We start from the raw sequence: 11342 nt of genomic DNA, 5'->3' as shown, positions 1-11342 counted from the left end.
CCCTGGGTTCTCTGTCTGGGATAAGGACTTGTTTCGAGCACACAGGTATGGGGGGCTCGGCCCTTGGCCCCTTTGCAGCTTTGCCTTGTTTTTGGTTTGACAACCAAGGGATTCCTTCTGTGTGGCAAGTCTTGGAGACAAATTCTTTGAGAGGAAAGGCACCATGACACAAATGATAAAGGGCTGAGACTCAGGCAAGGCCATTTGATCTCATTAAACATGCTCATATGGGCACACAAAACACACACATCCTGTTAAATACCAAGCTAAATGTTATCTTTTTAAAAAATTTCAAGTATTTACTTTCCAGCTATAGATTTTCCAATTCTAGCCAATAGGGTGGTGGAGGTGTGATCTAGGGCGGGAATGGAAGGGTTTCAGGCCAAACTATTCCAGAAGTTCCCACCTTTTGCCCAGATGCTCTGCTCCCAGGGGCCCTTGCAAGGAACACCTTATGAAAATGAAAGGGAAGATCCATTCTGGTTTTGATTAGACAGCAATGAGGTACCGTTTGGTTTTATTAGATATAAGGAATTATTGATTCAAGTCAGAAGCAGCACAATTACTGCCATATTAGAAGGATTAATACCCAACAGTCCAGACCATGACTTGACCGGAGGCCTTCGCCAATGGCTCCTGGTACCACCGACTTAATCCGGGGCCTCTATTCTCGGACAGGCCCGTCCAATCTTCATGCCTTGGAAGAGTCCTTGGAAGAGATCTATCACCAAGGTCATCCCTTCCAGCACCTAACTCCTCTGTCTGCTAGAAAATATCAACTAGACTGTTCCTAAACGGACAGTGCTTATCTTAGCCATGTGTCAAGGAAGCCAAGCTAGACCCGGAAGGATCTCAGTCTTGTGTTTATCTGTTGGGAGGCAGAACACAAATCTCAGTAAAGACCTTCTCTCTTCAACTATTCACCAGAGATACTGAAAGCAATGAACAAATAATATGCAAACCACCCTTTACCCCACAGGCTTGCAAACTCATATGTCCTCCAGGATCAGGCAGGTGGCTTACATGAGTGAAGTGCAGTGGATGGGGGGTGGTGTAGATGGCGGGGAGGGGGCCTCCAATCAGGGGAGGGGGTTGCAGCAAACCGGAGATGATGGCATTGCCCCATCCTCCACCCTAGAAAACTAGCTTTTTTATGTGCAATCTCTCAAGTCTCAAATATTGTTAACAAATGCAAGAGATTTTTGAACACAGCAGAGGCGGGCTGCCTTGGAACTTCTGCCTTAGGTAACTTCCTAACTTAATAAAAGCTCCCTCCCCCAACCAAATAACAAAACTCCAACCCGATTATTACAAAGAAATTAACAGAGAAATAGAAAAATATAGCAGCTTCAAAAATACCAGTCTCCCCATTTTAAAACAAAATCAAAAGTTAATTCATTGAGTTCATTCTTGCGGAGAAGGAGGTCAGCTGGGTCCACTTATCGGTGAGACAGCCTTGCATTATTAAAATGACACCTGCTGTTAACCAAGCCCCGAATAAGATGTCACCCTGTCTGCCCTTACACTATCCCCATGAGGCAGAGAGGGGTTGAATTAGGCTGATTATGAAGAATAAATTGAAGCATAGAGCCAGGAGGGACCCTCCTTGATCTCATACAGCCCCTCAACCCCAATTCCACATTTTGGTACCAGAAATGGAAACCAAAATAACTACTGGAAGTCATGCAGCATCTTGCAGAACCCTGGGCAGAAACCTGCCCAACAGCACGTCTGCTGAGCAAACCGTGCACGAATGAATGAATTCAGCTACTTTGCTTAGATAGCGCTTCCTACCACGGACAATCAGGAGATGCGCTTGCCACTCCAAAGACTGTATTCACTCCAGGGGCAGGCAAGGAAGGCAATGGAGGTAATGCGGAGCTCCTTCTACAAGTGAACGGATGGCTTTCCTGGCTTTTAAGGGAACATCGTCGACCCTGTCTGACTCATAAACAGAGAAAAAATGATTCAGGAACTTGGCACCTCTGGGCTGGGTTTGCTTTGACCTTGGACAAGGGCCTGAGATCGAGAGAAAGTCCCATGTCTTTATTCCTACCTTTCCTTGTTTGGTGCTGTGGGCCATTCCTAGCATTCTTATTCTCAAAGGCTTTGGCACAGATCAATGTCAACATGAGGAAGAGAGAGGGCATGCAAAGTACTTGGACGTCTTGTCTCTGGCCCAATAGGCCCCCAGGGCAGCAATGCAGTCTTTATTTTGGCTTGTTCTGGGAGCCAGGGTCTTGGGAAGCCCAACCCTCTCTGCTCCAGGGGACTCTTCCTAGAATTTCACAGGGAGAAGGGATTGGCTCATCCAGAGTTTCTCAAGGTTGCCATGATGAGCAATTTGGATGGAACAATAATTGGCTGTTTGAGATTGTCCTGTACGTTGTAAAATAACCACTAGGTGCCAAGGGCACCTCATAGTTACAGTAACCCTCCCAACACACACACACACACACACACACACACACACACACACACACACACACTCAAAGTTTCCGATGCTGCCTGGAGCAGCAGCCTGGCCCTTGGGTGAGAGCCTCTAAGACCACTCCCCCCAGATCTGATGACTTCTGGTCCAGAGTTCTTTCCAGTCGCATTTGAAATGATGGATGCTCATGCAAACACACCACAGGCTGCCACAGCACCACAGAGCCTCAAAGGAGACAGCCATCTGTCCCAATGGCACAGAGAAACTGAGGTACAGAAAGAACAAATAACCTCACTGTGATCAGAGATTGAGCAAATTATGAGGTGGGGGCAGGTTCCAGGAAAATAAGTTTTCCCAGCTGGCTCAACGCGGCAGCCCCCTGGCAGCAGGGGCCTTTGTGGTTACCACCATTCCAAGGTCACCATGGAGGCAAGGGGGCTCAGTGAGAAGGCGCCAGTCCCCAGAGTGCAGGTTCGAGCCCAGGCAGTCCGGGTGTCCGGCCTTCATCTTGAGTCTCCAGCGGGCTCAGCCGGAGCGTGGACAAATCCATCACAGGCTCTCAGCCCCTTTCTGGGGTCCTCACAGTCTCCATTGGGAAACACGTCTGTCAGGGCCAGCTCCTCCTCAGGGTCCTGGAGGTGATCTGGAACACAAGAGCAGGAACCACCCGATCAGAAGGTCAAGTTTGGGAGTGAATAAGCTAGGAATGAAAGGGAGAGAGTTGGCCTCAGCAAATATCTACTTAAAAACCACAGTGAAATACATATCAAAAACCTTAAACATGTACATACCCTTTGACCCATGAATTCCACTTCTAGGATTTTATCCTATGGACATAATTAGGGATAATTAGTGGAGCTGCTGCGGCTGTCTTGCTGCCAGCCCAAGGATGAAACAAGAGTGAGGGCAGCCCAGCGGAGAGAAGGAAAGAACCTGGGCCCCTGAATCGACCAGCTCTGAAGCTGACTTTACCACTAGACCATCTTTTAGGTGAGATACTGAATGCCTGTGCTGCTATGCTTGCTTTCTCTGCCTGCAGCTGAAAGCAAACATACCGATTAGATGTGCAACCACGGGATGGGGTAACCATGGCTCACCCACAGGATGGGATTCAGGCATTAAAAATGATGCATGGGGGCGCCTGGGTGGCTCAGTCGGTTAAGTGTCTGACTTCGGCTCAGGTCATGATCTCACAGTCCGTGGGTTCGAGCCCCGCGTCGGGCTCTGTGCTGAGCGCTCAGAGCCTGGAGCGTGTTTCAGATTCTGTGTCTCCCTCTCTCTCTGACCTCCCCCGTGCATGCTCTGTCTCTGTCTCAAAAATAAATAAATGTTAAAAAAAATTTTTTTTAAATAAAAATGATGCATGGGGCAGGTGCCTGGGTGGCTCAGTCAGTTGAACATCTGACTTCAACTCAGGTCACGATCTCACGGTTCGTGAGTTCGAGCCCAGTTGGGCTCGCCACTGTCAGCACAGAGCCTGCTTGGGATTCTCTCTCCCTCTCTCTCTCTGCCCTTGCACACATGTGCACGCTCTCTCTCTCTCAAAATAAAGAAATAAACCTTAAAAAAGAGATACATAAAATTCCATAGAACTAAACACACACACACACACACACACACACACACACACACACACACACACAAATACAAGTAAAACTGGGGAACTCTGAGGAGGATCTGTGGATTGTTTCAATGTCAATATCCCAGTGGTAATATTATCCAATAGTTTCACACAAGATGTTACCATTGAGGGAAACTGGGCCAAGTGCACAGGATCTCTTTGTATGATTTCTTACAACTGCATGTGAATCTACAATTACACACTATCCCCTCAAAAGAGAAAAGATATCGTTGATATGCAATCATTGCCGTGGAATACTGTAGCCACCATATGTTATTGTGAAGGAAGCTGATTGCAAAACTATGTATAAATGTCTGTATAATCTTATATTTATTATGTATGTTATATCATTGCCTACACATAGTCCATGAATGCAATTTTCATTTTAATACATTTGCTTCTACTTGAGATTAAATAATTTGTTCTATGCTACAGAGACACCTGGGTGGCTCAGTCAGTTAAGCATCCGACTCTTGGTTTCGGCTCAGGTCATGATCTTGCGGTTCGTGGGTTTGAGCCCCACATCAGGCTCTGTACTCTCAGCACACAGCTTTCTTGGGATTCTCTCTCTCCCTTTCTCTCTGCTCCTTCCTCCCTCTCTCTCTCTCAAAATAAATAAATATACTTAAAAAAAAGAAGAAGAGCATGTGACTCTTGATCTTAGAGTCATAAGTTTGAATGGGGTGTATGAATCTACACACCAAGTGGGGTGTAGAGATTACTTAACCAAACAGAACTGAAAAAAAATTGTTGGGACGCCCGGGTGGCTCAGTCAGTTGAGCATCCAACTCTTGATTTCACCTTAGGTCATGAACCCAGGGTCGTGGGATCGAGCCCTGCATCAGACTCTGCAATGAGTGTGGAGGCTGCTTGAGATTCTCTCTCTCTCTCTCTCTCTCTCTCTCTCTCTCTCTCGTCCTCCTCTACCCATGCACATGCTGTGTGTGCTTTCTCTCAAAAATAAAAATAGGGGCGCCTGGGTGGCGCAGTCGGTTAAGCGTCCGACTTCAGCCAGGTCACGATCTAGCAGTCTGGGAGTTCGAGCCCCGCATCAGGCTCTGGGCTGATGGCTCGGAGCCTGGAGCCTGTTTCCGATTCTGTGTCTCCCTCTCTCTCTGCCCCTCCCCCGTTCATGCTCTGTCTCTCTCTGTCCCAAAAATAAATAAACGTTGAAAAAAAAATTTAAAAAAAATAATAAAAATAATAAATTGAAAAACACTGAAAAAATTTGTTATATGCTACTGAGGGGGAAGTTATACAAGATCTCTGTAAAATTGTTTAGGATTCCTTTGCTTTATTATTTTTTTCCTTTGGTTCCCCAAAATATCCAAAATGATGATTGAAAAGTTGAAGTGAACATTTTTGTAATGAAATGTTTTAAATATCTGATGCATTTTGCAGATGATGCATACATTATATAGAAGTATATTTATTAAAATTTCTATAACACAAGTGGATCTAGATAGGTAGGACGATGAATAGACTGGTCTACACCAAAATGCAGATTATAGTTACTTTTCAGTGGCAGAATTAAGCAAGTGACTTAAACACTTGTTTTGCTTTTTCTTTAAATTTTTTTTTTTCAACGTTTATTTATTTTTGGGACAGAGAGAGACAGAGCATGAACGGGGGAGGGGCAGAGAGAGAGGGAGACACAGAATTGGAAACAGGCTCCAGGCTCCGAGCCATCAGCCCAGAGCCCGACGCGGGGCTCGAACTCACGGACTGAGAGATCGTGACCTGGCTGAAGTCGGACGCTTAACCGACTGCGCCACCCAGGCGCCCCAACTTGTTTTGCTTTTTCAATTTTTTTTGAGCTTTCACCTGTGATAGGCAGAATTCTAAGATGACCCTCAAGATTTCCATTCCTTGGCGTATCCATCCTGTATAATCCCCTTCTCTGAGTGTGGGTGGGACCTGTGAATCCCTCGATTAGGGTACCGTATATGACAAAGGTGACATTTGATGATTAAGTGACATAACAGGAGACTAGAAAGTCTCCTGCTAATTGAAGAAGCAATTGTTGTGTTGAGAGATGTGTAGAGGTGTGACTGTCAGAGCAGAGAACAGCCCCAGCTAACAGCCACCAACAAGGCAGGGGCCTCAGTCCTACAGCAGCAAAGAAGTGAATTCTGTCCACAACGAAGTGAGCTTGAAGGACTCAGGCTCCAGAAAGGACCGCAGCCCGGCAGACACTCAGATGCAGCTTTATGAGACCCCGAAAGGAAGGCCCAGCTAAGCCCTGCCCAGGCTTAACCCATGGAAATCAGGAAGAATTCATGGGCATTGTGTTAAGCCACTAAGTTTATGGTAACTTGTTACGTGCGCCTGGGTGGCTCAGTCAGTTAAGCGTCCCACTTTGGCTCAGGTCATGATCTCACGTTCGTGAGTTCGAGCCCCACATATAGGGGCTCTCCGCTGACGGTGCGGAGCCTGCTTCGGATCCTCTGTCCCCTTCTCTCTCAGCCCCTCCTTCGCTCTCAAAAATAAATAAACATTAAAAAAAATTCTCTAAAAAATAAATAAAACATTGCCCGTTTCTGTAACAGAGCTGTACTGTTCAGTACACTTTGGGGGTGCAGGCCACATACATTCGGCTGGTTACAACTTAACTCCCCGGTACTTCTTGTCTCTGTCACAACAGCCTCAATGCCTACAGAGTGCTTCTGGGGACTTCGCAGGACTTTCTTCCCTCCCCTTCTCCTATTAGTGGCCTGATGATCCTACCCTAAAAATGGCTTCAGGCTGAGTTCCCTCCTCTCCGTTCCCAAACTGCCAGCATTGGGTCCAGGCTGCCCATTGTTCCTCCTAGGACCGGGCGGTCCCCTGCTAACTGGTTCTGCCTCTTGTCTCTCCCTGCTCCGCACTCTGCCACCTCTCCCAAACACCTCTAATCTGGACACCCCCGCTCAGAATGACCAGCGGCTCACTATTCCCCAGACACTTGGGTCCAGGGGCCCAATTTGGTGTAAACTCTCCTCTTCAGCCTTAGCCCTAACCAGTCTCCCATACCTCACCCCCGGCTCTCCCGACAAGGGGCTCCTTTTTGGAGCATGACATCATGCCGTCAAGCCTTTGTTCACAGTACTTCCTCTCTAAGTCTTACCATTTCCGCCTAGGACGATCTCCAACCCCTAGCTGCCTGGCCACTTGTTCCTGATACTCCCTGGATCCTCAGGGGAGATGGAATGCGTCTGGCTCCAAGTGCCCTGCTGTGCACCTGGCGGGCACCTGCAGGGCAGCCCTGCCCGCACCAACTGCCTTCATTAGTCAGAGACCCACGGGGCTAGAGCCCTGCTGGGAAGCCTGTGTGCCTCGCCCAGTGGCAGGGGCACCTCACATCACTCACCTCCACGCCCCGCACATGGTAGGTGCTCCATGGATGTTGGTCCACTCTATCCCTCAGGTCCCTGTGAGCACATGACCATTCCCATAATCCCAAGCACCTGGCCCTCAGGGTCCAGAAGGCCAGGAAGGCAGCACACTCACCCTGAGCTGGGTCACTGGGGGAGGTGGCATCTGGGTCCTTCCCCCGGCTCCAGGGACCCCAAGAAAAGCACGCCAGCAGTGCTGGGAGGCCGGGTCTCTCCCAGGCTCCTGCCACTAGAAAGAACACAAAGTCCCAGAGGCAGCAGGTGAGTGTGCTTGACAGGACTGAGAGATTATCTGTTCAGCAAACCAAGAGCTTCAATCATCAACTGCCCTAGTTTCAACTGTTTGATTAAAAACACAAGGATTTTGATTTATAAAATGGGGTGGACTTTTTATACTTAAAAAATTGAGCCCCCCCTCATAAAAGATTGCTTTATATATATTATGTTATTTTATCTTCTCAAAACCCTATGATGTGGGTATCGTGCCTGGGAAACCGTGTAACACAAATGCCATGAAACTAACAATTCCATAGCACCAAAGAAAATACTCAAAGAGCAGAAATTCTCCCCCTGGGTTTAGTTCAAACTATTTCTTTTTTTTTTTTTTTTTTTTTTTTTTAAATTTTTTTTTTTTTCAACGTTTATTTATTTTTGGGACAGAGAGAGACAGCGCATGAACGGGGGAGGGGCAGAGAGAGAGGGAGACACAGCATCGGAAACAGGCTCCAGGCTCTGAGCCATCAGCCCAGAGCCTGACGCGGGGCTCGAACTCACGGACCGCGAGATCGTGACCTGGCTGAAGTCGGACGCTTAACCGACTGCGCCACCCAGGCGCCCCTAGTTCAAACTATTTCTTAATGGGAACAGATTTAATCTTTTTTGATAATTACCATAAAACAATTACATGTTGAGTCTAGTTTCCTTATTATATAGTAGCACCTCAGTCCCAGAGAGTCCCAACTCTCTGGAGAAAGCCAATTGGGACACAAAATGTCCTGTTCATAAATCCTTACTCGGGATCTATTTACTCTTAATTTGTACCCTCTCCTAACGAGACTGGATGCTTAGTTGGATTAGGATTTGAACTAAACATAAACTAGGTAAAAGTTCACTGCCAAAAGGCAGGCAACCTGAAAGTGTAATAATTATCAGGCAGGGAGGAAACAGACTGGAAAACTTTAAAAAGCCAGACCCAGCTGCCAGCAAAACCGTAGCAAAGGAAGCCATGGTGCCACCCACCGCAAGAACCCTGAAGAAACCAGGGGACAGTGAGTTACAACCACACTCATGACTTTTGGTCATGAAAGGTTTCATTGTTGTTTAGTATGTTTTTAAAAAAGTAGAAACGAGTTTAAGCAGTAGAGAATGATTCCCTTGCAGAGTGTTAAAATTTCTTAAGTGTTGGGGCGCCTGGGTGGCTCAGTCGGTTAAGCGGCCGACTTCGGCTCGGGTCATGATCTCGCGGTCCGTGAGTTCGAGCCCCGCGTCGGGCTCTGTGCTGACAGCTCAGAGCCTGGAGCCTGTTTCAGATTCTGTGTCTCCCTTTCTCTGACCCTCCCCCCGTTCGTGCTCTGTCTCTCTCTGTCTCAAAAATAAATAAACGTTAAAAAAAAATTAAAAAATTTCTTAAGTGTTGATAGGAGGCAAGGATTCTGCAGAGCAGGCAGGGTGTTGGGAAATGGGAATATAATGTCACTTACGAGGGAAAGTGACAAAACCACCCGGTTAAGAGTTCTGGGATTTCACTTGCAAATTTACAAGGGGGAGTAGGGAGGGTTGGGGAAGGCTTCCTGGAAGAGGAAGTCCAGTCCCAAAAGATGAGATAGGATTGGTCAGGTGAAGAGGAGGATGGGAAAAATGGCTTTCATTCGAGGCAACTGCATTCAAGGCAACTGTAATGTGTACAAAAACTTAGGAGGCCAGAGCACGCTTGGCTCCGGGGAATTAAAAGTTGCTTCTGGAGAATGGAAGAGGGCTAAGAGACTGAGAACTCAGAATTTTCTAGGCACCAGCTCATTAAGCACAGAATATTTGGTTGTGTAAATTCCCTCCTCTGCCCCACGGGGCCAGGTCAGTGAAGAAGCTGGCATCCACAATCACAATAATAACCCACCTCAGGACATTCCCCACGTCTTTCAGGATACTGTTTGCAGAGTTTCAAATTTAGCTGGCTAGCTCACAGATTCGAGAGAAAAGGGTTGCAGGCATTCGGGGGGAGGTTGGGGCAGGCTCTAAGGCTGAGCTGCACGGCCTTCACCCAGGCAGGCCAGGCTAGCTGGTAGGTCTGTGACATTTGTGCCATCAGAGGTCCCAGGTCTCCTTGCTGGAAAAGGCTCCCCTGCAAGCCTGGCATCTCCCAGTTTCTGGTTAACACACCAGTGCCCAGGGAAGCAGAACACAGTCTCTGTCTTCATTAACTCTTTAGCAAGAAGGGAAGGCTGAAGGGCTTGGGGGGCAGCAGATGCTGGAAAAGTGAGGGTGGCGAGGGATCTGGGAACGCAAAGAACAATCCTGCCACCTCTCAGCTTTGCCGGATCCAGCTACACTTAATGTCTGTACTTTAATCCTGAGATACAGAAAAGCTCTTGTTGGTGGAGGAGATTCTGACACTGCCCCCAGCGTCCTCACCCAGGCTGGGAAAAGCCCCTCATTCCCCTCCTCCCACTTCAGGAGAACGTAGAGAGAAACACAGCAGTGGGTGCGCACAGAGTGGGTAGCCAAGGAGGATTAGAAAATTCTGGGCCCCCAGTCCCTCACACCCTGTCCCCCTACCTCCAAGTCTTGGCGTCTATTCCTTTCCTTATTCCTATGATAAGCCCTTGGCGCTTCTGCACTGAGCCTCCCCGTCCCCGTCGCATCTCCAGCTGCACAGCGTCCTAGAAGCTCCGCGCACAGCCAAGCCCTTAGTCCCGGGTCTGTTCCCCTCCCCACCTTTAAACTTGGGCATCCTGAGGCTTTCTCACCTCCTCTCCCTCCCCCCAGGTCCCAGCCCGATCCGGTCTTCTCTCCACCAACTTCCCCTGCCTTGAGCTTGCCCGCTCGGCTTTTCCAAGCCCTCCTGCATCTCTAAGGCTCTCTGGATCCTTCCGGAACAGACTGGACCCCGTGCCCAGGGCCCACTGCGCTAGCTGGAAGACCTAGTGCTAGGCACCTCCCCTCTCTCCCGGCCTCAGTTTACTGTGGTGCACCAGGCGGGAAGCCGGCCTAAAGAGTTCCAACTTGGGGGTCTTCCCCCCGCCCCCCCCGACACACCCCGCCCCACCGCTCCCGGGCCTCGTAGTCTCACCTGCTCGCGCGGGCCCCGCAGCTTGCAGCGCTCTGCAGGCGGCCGCCTGGACGGCCAAGCTGGAGGCCGGGTGGCCGGGGCGGTAGGCTGCCGCCTGCACCGGGCCCCCCGCCTGGCGGCCGAACACCGCGCGCAGGAGCGCCTCCAGGAGCCGCAGCCCCGGCGCCACCGCGTCCTCGGGCCCGGCCTCGGCCACCAGCACCCCGACCAGCGCCGCGCCGGCCCGCCGCCGGCCGCGCACGTCCCGCAGCATCTCCCGCAGGCGGCGCCGCGGCTCGCGGGCGGTCAGCGAGGACGCGCGGCACAGCACGAAGACGAGCGGCGAGCGGATGGCGCGCGCCCCCGCCGTCCCGGGCGGCCTCTGCGCCCCCGGCGCCCCGGCCCCCGGCGCCCCGGGCCCCGCGCCGCCGGGCTTGCCCGCGCCTGGCTCCGGCGGGAAGACGGCCCGGGCGAAGTCCCGCAGCAGCGCGCGGCTCTGCTCGCGCTCCCACATCTCGCCCACCAGCAGCACCTGCCCGCGGCCGCCCGCCGCCTCCACCAGCGCCTGGAAGGGCGGCTCGGCCGGGCGCGGGGGCCGCGCCGCCAGCTCCTCCAGCTCGCGCTCCATGCCCGCCGCCGCGCGTCCTCTGC

General features: G+C 50.4%; 1 protein-coding gene across 3 annotated transcripts; it reads right to left on the bottom strand.

Moving 5' to 3' along the window:
• Window positions 1–500: 500 nt before the first annotated feature.
• Window positions 501–11342, bottom strand: CC1H2orf72 (chromosome C1 C2orf72 homolog). 3 transcript variants are annotated; one of them, XM_043578140.1, is made up of 4 exons: window positions 10713–11342; window positions 7542–7655; window positions 3223–3258; window positions 2966–3074 (listed from the first exon to the last, which is right to left on the bottom strand). In XM_043578140.1, the coding sequence occupies exons 1-3, from the start codon at window positions 11317–11319 to the stop codon at window positions 3254–3256; spliced, it is 726 nt and encodes a 241-aa protein (XP_043434075.1). In that variant the 5' UTR covers window positions 11320–11342; the 3' UTR covers window positions 2966–3074; window positions 3223–3253. The 3 variants fall into 3 exon arrangements, with proteins under 3 accessions (XP_043434073.1, XP_043434074.1, XP_043434075.1); XM_043578138.1 differs by lacking the exon at window positions 3223–3258 and having other exon boundaries at window positions 501–3074; XM_043578139.1 differs by lacking the exons at window positions 3223–3258; window positions 7542–7655 and having other exon boundaries at window positions 501–3074.

Source organism: Prionailurus bengalensis, chromosome C1 (genome assembly GCF_016509475.1).
Source record: "Prionailurus bengalensis isolate Pbe53 chromosome C1, Fcat_Pben_1.1_paternal_pri, whole genome shotgun sequence".
NCBI lineage: Eukaryota > Metazoa > Chordata > Mammalia > Carnivora > Felidae > Prionailurus > Prionailurus bengalensis.
The sequence above is the reverse complement of the archived record's forward strand: the minus strand, read 5'-3'. Positions and strand labels throughout refer to the sequence as shown.